The 16,913-nt window shown below is 38.2% G+C and overlaps 1 protein-coding gene and 1 pseudogene across 1 annotated transcript; one reads left to right on the plus strand and one right to left on the minus strand.

The window, feature by feature from the left end:
* The first annotated feature begins 265 nt into the window (after positions 1-265).
* On the plus strand, positions 266-1,192 carry LOC103254253 (taste receptor type 2 member 41-like). The gene has a single exon (XM_008052387.1). It carries the CDS (start codon positions 266-268, stop codon positions 1,190-1,192), a length of 927 nt encoding a protein of 308 aa, XP_008050578.1.
* An 8,318-nt stretch (positions 1,193-9,510) lies between these two features.
* LOC103254266 lies at positions 9,511-10,150 on the minus strand (annotated as a pseudogene).
* Between the last annotated feature and the right edge of the window lie 6,763 nt (positions 10,151-16,913).

A 16,913-nucleotide genomic window follows, 5' to 3' on the forward strand; every position in this document is an offset into this window, starting at 1 on the left:
GGAAAAATTCTCCACATTGATGCTATCCATGGCAGCTTGCAGGCAAAACCAGAGAAGGCAAATCAGGAGCATTTGGTAAGGCTAGTGGTAACTGAGCCCAGAGGAAATTTGCATCTTGTCTGAGCTAAGGGCACACCTTTCCTCTCAAGCTGAGCATTTTTCTAAGTGAACTCTGGCTCAGATGCAAAGCCTGACCACTCTTCTGAGACCCCCAGGAAAGACTGAAAAGAGGGACCGTGGGTGGTGACAGGAGGAGGGGGTCAAAATGCATCCAGCACTGACAGCCTTCTTCATGTTGCTCTTTGCCCTATTGTGTCTCCTGGGGATCCTGGCAAATGGCTTCATTGTGTTGGCACTGGGCAGGGAGTGGCTGCGCTATGGTAGACTGCTTCCCTTGGACATGATCCTCATGAGCCTGGGTGCTTCCCGCTTCTGCCTGCAGTGGGTTGGGTTGGTGCACAACTTCTACTACTTTGTCCACATGGTCGAGGACTTCAGGGGTCTCTCCCAACAGCTCTTTGCTCTCCATTGGCACTTCCTGAACTCAGCTACCTTCTGGTTTGGTACCTGGCTCAGCGTCCTGTTCTGCATGAAGATTGCTAACATCACCCACCGCACCTTCCTCTGGCTGAAGTGGAGGCTCCCAGGGTCAGTGCCGTGGCTCCTGCTGGGCTCTGTTCTGTTCTCGTTCATTGTATCTCTGCTCTCCATTTGGGGAAAGCACTCTATGTATCGAAGGTTTTTAATTAGAAAAGTTTCTTGTAACATGACCTATAAGGAATGGAGCAGAAGGATGGAAATTTACTATTTTCTACCTCTGAAACTTGTCACCTTGTCAATCCCTTGCTCTGTCTTTCTGGTGTCAATTGCACTGTTGATTAATTCTCTGAGGAGACATATCTGTAGAATGCGGCACAATGGACACAGCCTGCAGGAGCCCAACACCCAGGCTCACACCAGAGCTCTGAAGTCCCTTATCTCCTTCCTCTTTCTTTATATTCTGTCCTTTGTGTCCCTGATCATCTATGCAGTAGATATTTTCTCATCAAAGAGTGAGTGGTTCTGGCCTTGGCAAATTATATTCTACCTGTGCATATCTGTCCATCCTTTCATCCTCATCTTCAGCAACCTCAAACTTCGAGATGGGTTTAGGCAGCTATTGCTGTTGACCAGGGCCTTCTGGGTGGCCTAAGTGGAATGGTCTCCTTATCCAGATCTCCAGAAAAGACCTAGGTGAGGATGACATGACTGTGACACGTCGACATGGAAATGTCTTCATAGACAGATGACTACTGGATCCTGCTGTGGGTCCCCCCTTTCATGGAGACAAGGAAATCTGGAAATGCTGAGCATGCTTCCTTTCTTTGGGAATTTATTGTGATGTCGTTCCATGGATTCCAGAGAGCTGGCACTCTTCAGAATGTGAAATGTTGTGCTACTCTTTATGTTTGTGTCTCTACATGTTTTAATTTTTTTGAGACAAAGTCTTATTTTACTGCTGAGGTCGGACTGCCATAGTGGGATCATAGTCCTCTGCAGCCTTGAACTCCTGGCCTCAAACCAATCCTCCTGCCTCAGCCTTCCTAGTAACTGGAATTACAAGTGCACACCTCAATGCTAGCTAATTGAATTCTCGAACTCCAGGCCTCAAGTAATCCTCCCATCTCAACCTTTTGAGTAGTTGGTTCTATAGATTTGTGATGCCACACCCAGTCACCCCTTTGTTGTCTAGAAGGCTTCAGTTCAAAGTCTTAATTAATTATATCCTCTTATCTCAACTGCCTACTTGAAAGTTAAGAGAAAATATTTGTTTCTACAACTGAACCAGGATGGCAGGCAGTGGTCAGTGCTGTGAGGTCTAATCATGCTTCATTGTATAGAGATTCTTTTTCTCTTCACAAACTTGGATAATGTGCTTTTGAATTTACTAAGATGACTGAAAGGTTTCTATATGCCATCCCACGTCTTCTCGCATTACTGTTTCTATTGTTCTGTCTTCAATTTTCTCTTCTCTGAAGTCTGAGTGGCAGCCAGACTTTCTGTGTTTATCATTTTTTAGGAAAAAGGCACATTGTGACTTTCTGTTATTTTAAGTTTTTCCAGGACTTTCTCTTTTTTCCCCCAAATAATGTCATAGTGTCACATCTGCATTGAGTAAACATGTATTTTTTATTCTGAAAAACAGAGACTCAAGAATTTCACTTAGTATCTAAAAAATATTTTAATATACATATTTAAAACCTACCCTATTTAATGTCATGTTTAAATGTTCTTTTAATATAACTTGCATCAATTGTTATACAAATGTTTTTAGAAATAATTTTGGAAAAAAAGTGAATTGGAGACGGGTGTCTCTAAGGCAGAGTTGAAAGTTTTTGAAAAGGCATCAATGTGCAAATTTCAGACAGTAGCTTGCAACTGAATTCCCAATAGGGAGAAATTTTAATCTCCTCTGAGAATATTTCCCTATTGATTAGGGTATATGCTGCTGAGTGGTGTATGCTTATCAACTATAACCTTTGGGTGAATGACTCTACTTTTTCAATTTAAACATTTATTTTTCAAAATAAGTAATATAATTATAATACTGGAAGAAAAGGAATGGCAGTAGCGGGAAACTGCAGGGGTTTGTGGGGGCGGGGAGGTAGGATTGGCAGTAGGGCATTTGCCTGGGGAAGGAGGGGCACACCTCATCAACAAGGGTATCTGCATAATGAATATTTGTACACCTAACCCTGAATTGTTACCCACATCTTTAAAAAAAAATTTAAAAGTTAAAAAAATAAGTAATATATTTGCATGGTTGAAATCTCAAAATGTATTGAAGAGTATTTATAGAAAACCCCCCTTCTGCCTGTTCCCTTCTGTGGCATTCTTACCAGTTTTAAGAACATCCCTGGAGGTAGTCTGTTCTCTACCAGAAAGCCACTAATACCTAACTAATGAAGCAGTCAACTAACTTACATACTGGTATATCAGTAACTAACTAACTAACTAGCTAGCTTATTAACTAACTGCTTTTTGACTATTTCTACAGAATGGTTGTACAATATGGACACTGTTCTGTTTTTTGCTCTTTCCATGAACAAAATATCTTGGAGATCTACATATGTGGCCACACATCGTATTTCTTCACTTTCTAAATTTTTGGCATGGATATATCACAATTTCTTTAGTCTTCTGTTTGAGGTCATTTAGGTTACTTCCTGTCTTTTGCTATCATAACAGTGTTGTAATGATTAATTTTCTACATAAGTGAGCTTGCACACGTGCAAGGTAATTACAGGATAAATCCCGTGAAATGGAATTAGTGAGTCAAATGGTTTGTGTTTTGCTAGTTTTGACAATATTATCCTTTATAGGTTTGCATAAATTTACTTTCTCACCAGTAATTTATTAGAGTGCTTGTTTTCATTTTTTATTTTTTGCCAATATTTTAGGTAAAAAATAGTATATTAGTGTAGTTGTAATTTGCACAACTCTTACTGTGAAGGAGAATGTATCACTATTTTATGTGTTTAAAGTCATTTGCATTTATTTCCTGTAGACAATTTATATCTCTTTTAGATTTGGTTTTTGGCCTTTTTTAAAAAAAATTTTATTGCCTTGGAGGAACCCTAAGATGTAACTTAGAGAAATCAGCTCTTTGTTTGTGATGTGAGCAGCATTACTTTCCCCAAATCCCAGTGTTTTTATTTTAATTTTTCCTATTTTAATACTAATTTTAACAACTCTATTATTTTGAAATAATGATAGGCTCACAGTAAATTGCAGAAATAGTAGAGTCCTGTTAATCTTCATCCAATTTCCCTCAGTGGTGGTATCTTATATAGCTGTGGTACAATATCAAAACTAGAAAATTGGTATATTACCGTTAATGAGTCTACGGACCTTATTTAAGTTGTGCGTGTGTGTATGTGTTTGTGTGCATGCATGTGTGTAGTTCTGTGCAATTTCCCCCTCATATAGATTTGTGTAATTACAGTTAAGATACCGAACCACTCCATTACCACAAAAAAAAAGCTCCTTCATGCTACATCTTTGAAATTTTACCCACCTTCCCCTTACCTTTCATGCTTTGGTTGGTTTCTACTTTTATAATAGTAACTTTTGCCATGCAGAGATTTTTGCTGATTTTATCCAAAATAATTTAATGACTTCTGGGATTTTTGTCTCATAATTAAAAGGCAGTCCTCATTTCGCTGTCATAAAAATCTTTCTTTTATTTTTTCGAGTACTGTAAAAAATGCTTTCATTTTTACATTTAAGTATTTTACTATCCTGGAAGTCATTCTGATATAAGGTATCATTTATTGATACATTTTATTTTTTCAATGTGATTAACTTGTTGTCTTTATGCTATTTATTAAATAATTTTTTCCACTGATTTAAAATGCTACTTTAAAAATCAAATATCAACTTCTTGATTATGTTGGCTTATTTCTAGACTGTCTATTCTATTTCATTGCCTTGGTGTAAGCATGTGTCATGACTACTGCATTTTAAGTATTTAGTTTTGTAATATGTCTGAAAATCTGGTAAAGTAGTCCTGCTTCATTAATTTTTTTTCCAGAAATTTCTTGGCTATTATTTTTAGAATAATTTTGTGTGATCTCAAACATAAATTTCTTAAAAAAAAAATTAATTAGGCACCTGTTAACTGTATAATTTAACATAAGGAAACATGTATCTCCATGATATTGAGCCTTTCTAAGAATATGGTCTGCCTTTCCACTTATTCAGATTTATTCTCTTATTACTTTTGGTAGTGCTTTAATTAAAAAAAAATAGATCTACATTTTTGCTATGTGTATTCTTAGAGGTATACTTAATCCTTTATGCCTTAGTTTCCTGGTATAAAGGGGATAATAGTTGTGAAGATTGAAATACATAATATTTGTACATGACCCATAAATTGTACTCATCATAACTGTTTAGTAGTAATTATAACTCAATATTAATACTATTATTTTTATTAGTTTCTGTATCTGCATCAGTATAAAAAGAGCAGAGAAAATAGAGTATGGGAAGGACTTTTCTCATTAACAGCAAAAGCTAATTAGTCTTTTTATTTATTAGATGCTCCCCTCCCCCCGTTTTTTCAGCTTTTCCAATTGTTTTCAATTATTTTCAATTGTCAAGCAGGGCAAATATACTATGTGTGGCTAAGATAAACAAAAAACACTCATGATGAATGGGAAATCACTGGGCAGGGATTCCAACACTGAAATAGGCCTGACACTTACAAGAGGTTCCACCTGAGAGTGTGGTTATAAGCAGATAATTTATTTAAGTATCATTTTGACATCAGCTGATGAAGGTGAGAGAAAAGAGCTAAGAGGGAGGAAAAGGAGGAAATTATAGGAATATTAAGATAATCACTAAATATCACCTAGCTATTATCTTTAAACTTTATATCGCATTGCATAAGATTGCTATAGTGAACTGTTTTTTTAATTTTCAATTTAAAAACAATGTATTTTATTTTAAAGATATAGTACAATTCAGAATTGGATATACCATACAGGTAAAGTGTGAACCTCCCTTTGGTGTGAACTGTACAGTGGACACCATACAGGTAAAGTGTGAGCCTCCCTTTGATGTGAACTGTTATATTTAGGAAACAGATGAAAAGACTAAGATGTATTAGAAATCATATTGGATTAATGAGAGATCAGATTTATTGATGGAGCTTTGCCCAGGGGCTAGATGCTCCACTGCCCTCTTCTGGTAGAGTTGCCTAATGGCAAGTCCAGTTCCTCAGTGTCACCAAAGCATATCTAAAACTTGTCTTTTAAACAACGTCAGAAACTACCTACATGGCAAAATGTTCATTATTTGGGGAATGGACTGCATGAGATTCAGTTCCCACATACACAATATGTCCATATAATGAATACGCATGTGTACCCCCTAAATCTAAAAATAATTTAAAACAAACAAAAAACAATGTTGATTCTTCCAATCCATGAGTATGGGATGTTTCGCCATTTTGTTTGTGTCCTCTTCAATTTATTTCACCAGTAGTTTTCCTTGTAGAGACCTTTCACCTCCTTGGTTAAATATAACCCTAGGTATTTTAGCTTTTTGACAGTTATTGTCAATGGAATGAGTTTTTGATTTGATACTCAGCTTGGTTGCCCTTGATGTATAGCAGTGCTACTAATTTGTGTGTGCGAATTTTGTATCCTGAAACTTTACCAAATTAATATTTCAAGTTCAGGAATCTTTTGGAGGCATCTTTAGGACAACCTCTATGGAAATTAGTTTGGGACTTTCTCAAAGACCTAAAAGATCTACCATTTGATCCAGCAATCTCACTACTTGGTACCTACACAGAGGAACAAATATTCTTATATAAAAAAGACCCCTGCACTAGTATGATCATCGCAGCACAATTCTCAAACAATTGCAAAGATGTGGAATCAACCTAAATGCCTGTCAACTGATCAGTGGACAATGAAAATGTGACACATATATACTATGAAATACTATTCAGTCACGAAAAGAAATGAAATGTCATATGCCGCAACTTGGGTGGAATTGGAGACCATCATTCTAAGTGAAGTAATGCAGTAATGGAAAACCAGATGTCTCATGTTCTCACTTATATGTGGAAGCTAAACTAAGTAATTGCAAAGAAATATAAAATAGCATAACAGACATTGAAGACTCAAAAGGGGGTGGGTGAGAAGAGACATAGGAATGAAAAATCACCTATCGGGGACAATGTGCATAGGTTAAGATGGAGCATACACTTAAAGCCCAGACTTCTTCACCACTATACAGCATGTCCTCATAACCCAAAATCATCTGTGCCCCCTAAAAGTCATTGAAATAAAAAATAGTAATAAATAAAACACTATCCTATCAATCATCAAATATCTCAGTCTCCTTCTTAAGTTTTACAAAAGACACTTTATAAATGTAAAGCATATTCATACAAACCAATCTATAAATCAAAACATGTTCACCACAGATTGCTTGAGGACTGATTCAGCTAACAAACACTTTCTGAGTGCCTATGTGGAGGCAAGGCCCTGTGCTGAGAATAGAGTAGTGAGCATTGCAGGCACAGCCTCTATCCTCAGGGAGTCTGTAGTCTTGTGGAGCATCACAGGTAATATGTCTAGTTGTGCATGTAGGCCTATCATTATAAACTGGGAAAATTTTCAATGAAGGGAAAGCCTATCAGTATGTATAACAAAAGGCAATGGCTTTGTTTGGCAGAGTGTTGGGCCAGGGTGACTTCACAGAAGGGATTCTGTGTAGATGAGGTAACATTTAAAACATAATTCCAAGTGCTCTTATGCTCTAAAGCCTATCAATAGTTACAGGCTGCTAAGAACTCCTAGTTTCTGTAATGGTATTCCAGGTCCTGTGAATAAGTGAAGCAAAGTTTTTTGTATGGGACTATTTTGTTTTGATAGAAAAGATTGAGTTTAGGCTCTCCTGGAGAAGCAGGGAGGCTCTGCTGTTAGTGAGCCTCTATGTATGAGCTCCCAGGCATATTCAAAATGGCCACAGGACAAGGTTCTGTCATAGCCATTTGCTGTCTCCCTTATGCTAAGTGATTCTAGAAATATTCTCCTAATTCCAGTTTCTACTGCCTCCCTTCTCTTCCTTTATTCCTCAGAGAACTTAACCATTACTCACTGTGTGTCCTCGGCACCTGAGTTTTTCTCTCAGGGACATCATACACTGATTTATTCTTAATTTAAAAAGTAAAAAAAAAAAAATCTGAAGGCTTTCCCAAGCTAGTGACTTTGGTGAGATTTAGACTCTATTTTGTGAATCAACATCAGAAAAGCAGACTCAGAACCCCTCCCTAACCAAGATGGGACCTGTCTAACCAGGGGTTTGCTTTTTGAAATGTGGTAATAGATGAAATGTGGCAAGAGAACAGATGTGGATTATTATCATAGACAATGCTTATAGGAAACACCAAGTAAGGTTTGTTTATTTTTGCTGAGTCTTCAGAGTGTTACTCAGATGTCACGATATCTTCTCACATGAAAACAAACAAAAAACACCGAAGTGGAAAGTAAAAGGAAAGTAGAAGACAGTTTGACCACAGTTACACGCTTTGTTCAATTCTCAACTTCAAGATCTGGTCACTCGTTTCTAATTCTAACATTAGTCTTTGTTCTAACTAACTTCTTGTGTATATCCTGTAGCTTCCCAACTCTTAAAGGGCTTTGAACTCTACCTCAAACTCTATCTGGTCTTCAAAGTTTGTCTTAACTATGGAAGTTTCATTATAAGTAGTTGACTCACTTATTCTATTTACTTAAGCATGAAGTAGACAATCTGTTGGATGAAAGAAGTGCTGTTTATTTTTATTTCAATTAGTCCAACAGGTCTGGTGGAGAGGACGAGGACAGCTTCTCAACCACCATATTAGATGTGTTGTCCCTCATATCAAAATCCCTGCTATCTTGTCATTGTCTGTAATACAAATTTCTTGGCCTTGTTTTCAAAGCTCTTCTATGTACAACCTCTCTTTCCAACTTTAGCTTCTCCTCAGGACTTCTCCTCAGGGTAAAATCTTTGCTCTAACCAAACTGGTTTGCTCACTCTTCCTCAGACATACCTTCTTTTTTCCACCTCCTCATTTATCATTCCCCCACTGACCTAGAATGAACTTATTTGTCTCTTCTCCCTTATCTATCCAAATGCTGCCATTTTACAGACCACATTTAATTTTTTTCCTCCCCTTTAATTTCTTTGCAAACTATGTGAATTTATCTCCTCCATAGGAGAGTTCCATGAATTTGATAGGGCTTCTAGTCTCTAACTTGTATGTGGCAATTAAGCAAATGTTGCAAACATTGTACTTTTTTGCATTATTGTTGAATTATGTCATAATTCCTTTTTAAAAAGAAATTTTGGAAGATATTTATCTCTTATCTTTCCAAATCATCTCCAGGTTGTGGGGAAGGATCTTACATTGGACTTCTTTTATCTCTTGCAGCACCTGCATAGTGTGTTGCCTCATCTATCTTGCCACAAATTTGTTTACTGATTGGCATTTCTTTCTAAGATGAGCATTATGTTCCAAGCCCTGTGATGCTGTCAGTACTTAGGAGGGCGGTTGTAATGCTAACATTGACGATGATAGGAACCAGCGTTGGGCACAGAAGAGATGTTCGTGAAATGTGGTATTTGATTGATTGTAGATGGTGAAGTTGACATTTAGGACAATGATAAAAATGCTTATGGGAAATATGCTGATGTTCACTCAGTCAACAAATATTTACAGTTTTTGATAGGTATGAATTGATTGGAAATTTGTTGACAGAAGGCCAGAGCTACCAAGAAGATTCCAGAGTCTAAGACATGATTTATTCATGCTTTCAAAAACAAAGAGTACACCTTTTCAACACACACACACACACACACACACACACACACACACACACACACACACGCGTGTGTACAATTGCATAAACACTTTATCTCTAAGTACCAGCTTCACTTCCCAGAGGAGAAGGCCTTCTCTTTCCACTTCTAAGTTCTTGTGTATTTCTGTCTTTCTGCATCTAAGTTTTTATTCAACATTTGTCTCCAGGGGGCACCAGCAGCACTACTACTTTGAAGCCCACTGTGGCAACCTGATGTGTAGTCATGCTCACAGTCCACGCGGTTCAGCACATTGTGCCCACAGGTGGGCAGGCACATGGTGACTGCCATCTCCACAGCAGAATATGCCAGGCCCACAAGCCAAGAGGCAGCTGCTAACACTGTGCAGAACCTCGGGCTCATCATGGCCATGTAACACAGGGGGTTGCAGATGGCCACATTGTGGTCATAGGTCATTGCAGCCAGCAGCAGGAACTCAGTCCTCCTGAGGGTCAGAGAGAAAAGTTTGGTTGCACAGGTGAGGGAGATAGTCTTCTTCTCCAAGAGGAAGTGCACCAACATCTGGAGTGTAGCAGAAGTCCATGACTGAGAGGATACAGAGGAAGAAGTACATGGGCAGGTGAAGTCTCATGTCCAGACTAATCAGGAGGACAATGAGCCATTGGCCCAGCAGGATCAGCAGGTACGCAGCCCCAAACTGAACCAAGAGTCCAGCCTGGATCTGCCTGTCACTGGATAGACCCATTAGGACGAACTCACTCACCTAGGTCATGCCGTTCCTCCCCATGGAGCATGTGAGGCAGTTTGTCAAAGGAAAAGATGGGTTAGCGAGGCCTTATCAGAATTGGAATTCACAGCCTGGGACTGAACAAAGAACCCTCAGTAGGACTGTAAGTACTTGTAAGCTTTCTCTATTAGATTGTGTGCTTGTGAAGTCAGGGATCTGACTTCAAGAAGAGATTTTTTTTTTTTTTTTTTGAGTTGGAGTCTCACTCTGTCGCCCAGACTAGAGTGCAGTGGCCACTCCCGGCCACCGCAGCCTCGACCTGCTGGGCTCCGGTGATCCTTCCGCCTCAGCCTTCCAAGTAGCTGGAACTATAGGCGCGCGCTACCACGCCTGGCTAATTTTTTAGTATATTGTAGAGACGAGGTCTCGCCAAGTTGCCCAGGCGGGTCTGGAACCCGTGGGCTCAGGCAATTCACTCACCTCAGCCTCCCAAGGCGTGGGATTACAGGCTGAGCCACCGAGCCCGGCTGAGATTTTTTTTTTTTAAATAAAAGACTCCTAATTCTTATTTCACTACAAGTGATTTTTGTCAGATGCACGAGTAAAAATGTTTAAAGTGGTTTCGAGGATTCTCTGATCCCAAGATGTAGAATGTGTGGCCTAGAATTCCCCTTTGTCCTTATTACTTAGGCTGGGGCCAGTGGCTCTTCCTGCTTTTCCCATAATCCAGGCTGGATAAATGACACAGAGAAAAATTACTCACTGGGTTCTCAGTATACTGATTAATCAGACTTAGTACTAGGTTGATAAGATCAGGGCCTCATTGTAGAACATTATATCATCTATAATTATGTCCCAACTTCTCAAGATTATGCCATTTCCTTGGTGAAATTCTGGCATTTATTTGAGTATTAAAGTAAGTGATTAATAAAAGACGAATGCACACCTCACTTACTTGCAATGACACTTGGAAACTGACAATGCCCACAGATGAAGTCAGTAAGGGAGTATCTCCAAAATCCTCGGAGCTTTGCTCTGTGTAAGCCCTTCTGTCATAGCAAAGACATGTTTGCCTTTGGAGCACCTCCCTGTTTACTTTGCTGGTCTTTAGCCTCCATCAAAGGGTATAGATGTCATTTTTTTTCCTTAATACAAATGTACTAAAAAAATTTATGGCCTTTATTTATTTGCTTACTAATAGCAAAAGTCCCTCTAGGGCCATTTCAATATTTACCTCGTGTCACTTTGTGACATGGTGGGGGAAGGTGGTGCTAATGACAATTAGAAGAATACAGAGTGAACACAGGGACTTGGAGAAGTGTCTGGCTGTTGGAACAACCTATATGGATGTCCACTAGGAGAGGTCTGAGAGAGAAGGAAACAGGCGTCACCTCTGAAAATCCCGTAGGACCCGTGGTGGATACAGGGCAGTGCTTTCAATGTTGGCTGCTCATTGGAATCACCTGAGAAGCTTTGACAACTTTAGATGCCCAGATCACAGTCCAGAGCAATTAAATCAGAATCTCAGGTGGGTAAAACCCAGGCATTAGTATATTAGTAAATTTTCATGTTTCTCAGGCAAATACAATGTGAAGCTAAGTTTGAGAATCACTGCTTTAGAGGGAACATCTAAGTTTATTTTTGAAGACTTAAGACATGGTTTTTTGAGAGAGGAATATTTTTGAGATAAACCAGAAGACTCTTTAAGGAGGAAAGACCTTTTAGGCTAAACTCATTCTTTAAAAAAAAAAAATTGAGACTAAGAGAGCTTAAATAATTTGTCTCAAATTAGACTGTGGGTCAATAAAAAAATTATCCTGAATATCTTGCCTTTTATGTGCTGGGTTTCCCCTCAGTCTTAACTTTTTCTTTGGTCTGGTCCAAAAATAATGTTTTAAAATATCTTAAAACCAAGGTTGAGATCTTTGCAAGCACTAGAGAGCATCAAATGAGACAATGTGTGAAAAAGCCCTCCACAAGCTTTGAAACATTATCTAAATGAAAAAGATTTGTATTAAGGATATGAGAGATGGGCCATAGAATTTAATGAACTATAAATCACAACAATATAACCCACATCTTTTAAACATGTTGTATGCTCTCTCCATTAGATTGTGTGCTTCTTGAAGTCAGGGATCTTTACTGATTTTTTTTTTAATACAAAGATTCCTAACAAATATTTCGTTGTAAATATTTTTTGTTGGGTGCATGAGTAACAATGTTTAAAGTGGTTTCGAGGATTATTCTCTGATCCCAAGATGTACAATGTGTGTCCTGGGATTCCACCTTGTTCTTATTACTCATGCTGGGGCCAGTGGCTCTTCCTGCTTTACCCATAATCCAAGCTGGATCAACGACAGAGAGAAAAATCACTCATTAGTTCGGCTGGAGGTAACAAGATGGCAGAATAGTTGAGTCCCATCCTCTGGCTCTCCTAGCCGGTTAGAACCCTACCTTTTCCCTTCTTTCAGTTCTTCTGTGTCCAGAAGAAGTTGCTTTACCAATTTTTAAGAGTAGAAACTGGCTTTGGCATATACCCAGCTGCTGAGTTTCTGAGTACCATACCCGGATGCTCATGGCTTTCTACAAAACTATCTCTTTTTCTCAGCACTGTAAAGAAACAAGCTTTGGTGCTCATTTGTGACTACTGAGTGCCACTGAAATTCTCACCCTTGAAAGGAATAAAATGCAAAATGAGAATCACAGGACAGAACAAAAGCTGGATGGAACTATTAGGATTATCATTTCAATCTTGTCATTTCCTCAAAAAATGAGGAAACTGAGGCTCAGCGAGTAGAAGTGATTGACTCAAGGTCATCAGCAGAGTAGGAGCAGAACTGTAACTGAATTTGGAATCTGAGGACCACAAAATCCATTTTCTTCCTGTGACATCACACATGAGGCATAGGGAATATGTCCTAGTAGCTGTGGGGCAGCATAGCATAGGTTTGACTTATGGGCGGAGAGAAGGATGTCAAGAAAGGTTTAGTGTTTGGGATGCTGCTCCTGGGACTAGTTGGAGGCTTTGGACTGTCCCCAGGTTCTTCAGGGAATCAGGCTAAAGGCTGCTTGGCAATGGCTAGGGTACTGGAGGTCCAGTTCACCAAATCAGCTTACCTCTTCAGTTTTATCTGCAAAAGGGAAGCATCCACCCAAGTTTTATGAGTATAGAGCCGATACACCTGGACTCGGCACTTTCTCTGCAGCCAGAAGGAGAATTGAGAAAAAAAACCTCCACTGAGCAGGGATCCCTCACTTCTCTTTTCTGTCTTCTAACAAATGAGCTGCTTGTGAGGTAGAGAGGGTGTTTTCTCTTTTTTTTGTTCCTCTTTGTCGTTTCTAAACAGAGCTTGTTATCTGGAGTTGGTGGACTGACTGAACATGATGTTGAGGGGTGGCTTCTTAAAATTCATTCTGTCATCTAGGTGGTTGGGAAATCAAAGAGCTATAACAGGTGAAGGAAGGTGGGGAGATTCTAAGGAAATCCTTTTCTTTATTGGCCTCCGTCTACTCTCTTCCCAAGATTTCTTCTCTAGGGTCCCTTGAACTGAGATCTCATTCTGAAAGAAACAGCCAGTCTACACTACAAAACATATATGTTAAATTTCATATTTATTTTTATGAAAGAAGTATATTCTTATTAAAAAATGTAAAAGTACACAAAAGCTTAAGAAAAAATAAAATGTATTCACTCTTTCTCATTCTTCTCTCCACTGTACTTTCTCCAGAGATAGCAAATGTTAATATGTTAGTAACATATAGTACGATTATTCTGGTATAAAATATGCTTTATAGAGTTGTGTAAATATTTTTATCTTTTATAATTTGTAATTTTTGTCCTACTTAAATCTCTGCCTTCCCAAGATGGATGATTTACAAAGGTTTTCTTTTCTTTTTCTTTCTTTCTCTCTCTTTCTTTCTTTCTTTCTTTCTTTTGTTCTTTCTTTCTATCTTTCTATCTTTCTTTCTCTTAGAAATTTTATAATTTTAGGCCTCTTATTCATTTCATGCTAATTTTGTATATGTAGTAAAATTAGAGGTGAGAGTTCAGGTTTGTTTTCCCTTTTATGTATATCTTATTGTTTTAGCACTGTTTGTTGAAAAGACATAGCACAAATTTTGATATGTAATATTGTGTTTTCATTTTTATCCAGTTCAAACTATTTTTCTTTTTTTTCTGCTTTTGACAATGGATTAATTAGACAAGTGGTGTTTAATATCCAAATATTTGTGGATTTTCCAGATATCTTTCTGACATTAATCTCTAATTTAATTATATTGTAATCAGAAAACATACTCTGTATTAGTTCTGTCTTAAAATTTATTGAGACTTATTTATGGCCCAGCATATTATCAGTCCTGATGAATGCTACATGGGCAGTTGAAAAGAAGCTACATTTGGCCAGGTGTGGTGGCTCATACCAGTAATCCCAGCACTTAGAGGGGCTGAGGTGGGAGAATCACTTGAGGCCAGGAGTTTGAGGCTGCAGTGAGCTATGATTACACCACTGCACTTCCAGCCTGGGTGACAGAGTGAGACCCTGTCTCTAAAGAATAAAAAAATATATATATATGTTCTTCTGATGTTGGTTGAAGTATTCTATAAATATCAGCTAGGTCCAGCTGGTTGATAGCTTTGTTCAAGTCTTCCCTATCCTCTATGTCCTTACTGATTTTCTGTCCTTTGTTCATTTACTGAAAGGCAAGTGTTGAATCATTCCACTTTAATTGTTTGTTTTTCTATATCTCCTTTTATTTTTGTCCAGGTTTGCTTCATATATTTTGAAGTTTTTCTGTTGGATGCTTATATACTTAGGAGGATCAAGCTTACTGTTCTTTTGTTTTGTAGTACCTAAACTGTTGTTAATCCCATCTAGTGAAATTTCTATTTTCATATTTTACTTTTCATCTCTAGAAGTCTCATTTAGTTTCTTCCATTTCTAGGTCTGTGTTTGTTGACTATTTTGTCATACTTTCCTGCTTTTTCTCAAGGTCTAGTGTTTTTTTATTGAGTGTTGGAGATTAAGAATTTTACGTTATTTAACACTTGATTTTGTTGTATTCCGTTAAAGTATTTTAGACTTTTCCTGGCAGTCAGTTAAGCTGCTTGTAAATTAGTCTGATCCTTTTGATTTTTTAAAAGTTGAATTAGGGCAACCCATTCGGGTAGTTCCCTCCCACTGTAGACACTTTTCTGTCCTCTTAATAAATCCTGCTTTAAAAAAAACCAGCTGACTTAGGGTAGTCATCATTCTAGAGCTAATTTTGCTGAACTTCTAAGGCATAACTTTTCTGCCATGCATATGGAGTGTTCTGTCTAGTCATTGTTTTATAGCTCTCCAGTAATTTTTCTTTCTTTGAAAGTTGTTCTTTCCCAGTCTTGTAGGGTTTCACACTACTCATACACAGATTGGTGTTTAGTCAAACATTCGAAGGCTGATTTCTGGAACTGTGTTTCTGTGTAGCTTATTCCTCCCTCTAATCTTCACATCCTCCATTGAACAAGATTTCCAGACTGTTTGGATTTCCTCTCCCTGTGCCACAATCTGGATATTCCTCCTGGCAGGAAGTCTGAGTGATTGTAAGAACTACCTCTTTATTTTTCCTTCTCACAGGAATCGCAGTTCTGTGCTGCCTGTGTTCAATATCCGAAGATAATTGGTTTCTGTTTTCTAGGTGTTTTTGGTAGCTGGGTAATTCTGGATTCTGTCACTCCTTCATGTCTGGAAGTAGAAGGCCTATATAATTTTTATTTTTTAAAAATTATTCCACAATCTTGGAGAGATCTCTCACTACCTTTCAACGATCTTACTGGTTTTTATAATATTTCAGCAATAAGAGTGATGTGTTTATATATAAGGAGGAAGGATGGTGTGTAAGTGTGGATTTACTCTGCAATTGTATAGGTGAGACTCTGTTGGAATGAGTTTTTGCCCTGGATATGTGCATTTAAGTTGAGAACACATTACCTCAAGCATTAGAGTTCACATTAGGGTGGGCAAGGAGGAAGTTGATTATAAAGCTAACGGTCGGTCTTCAAAGGGCCATAAAGAGGTGATATTTACTCAGTGAAAACAACACCAACACTAGAGGTTCTAGCATTTTCCAGAAATTCTAACTTATCTGTTAGAGAAAAAACTCTTTTTTTTAAAGGATAAAGTCTGGGATCTTTATTCTGGTAGTGGATAGTGGTGGAGAAGCCAGTCAGTGCAGTTACTCTATAAACAACCTTCAACAAAGCCTCCACCATCAACCACTGGGGAGAGGATAACCTGTTCAGTAAATAGTGCTGGGAAAACTGACTGACTACATGCAGAAGATTAAAACAAGACCCCCTACCCATCACCATGCACAAAAATCAACTCTAAATGGATCAAAGACCTAAATGTAAAACCTCAAACTATAAGAACCTTAGAAAATGCAAGTGACACCCTAATGAAAATTGGAACTGATAACCAATTCCTGACCAAAACGCCAGTGCCCATGCCATAAGAGATAAGATAGACAAGTGGGACATTATCCAACTGACAAGATTCTGCAAAGTCAAAGAATTCATTGAGAAAATAGAGAGAGAGAGCCCACAGACTGAGAAAAAATATTTGCCAACTGTATATCTGACAAAGGTCTAACATCTAGGATCTACAAGGAATTCAAACCTGCCGAAAAGAAATAAACAAACGGCCCTATTACAAAGTAGGCAAAAGCTATGAATAGACATTTCTTAAAAGAAGACAAGAGCAGCCAACAGATACATGGAAAAAATGCTTAGCCTCACTAGTCCTCAAAAAAATGAAAATTTAAACCATACTGAGCTACCACCTAT

Source organism: Carlito syrichta, unplaced genomic scaffold, assembly GCF_000164805.1.
Source record: "Carlito syrichta isolate Samal-C Ts95f unplaced genomic scaffold, Tarsius_syrichta-2.0.1 Scaffold274072, whole genome shotgun sequence".
In the NCBI taxonomy this organism is placed as follows: Eukaryota; Metazoa; Chordata; class Mammalia; order Primates; family Tarsiidae; genus Carlito; species Carlito syrichta.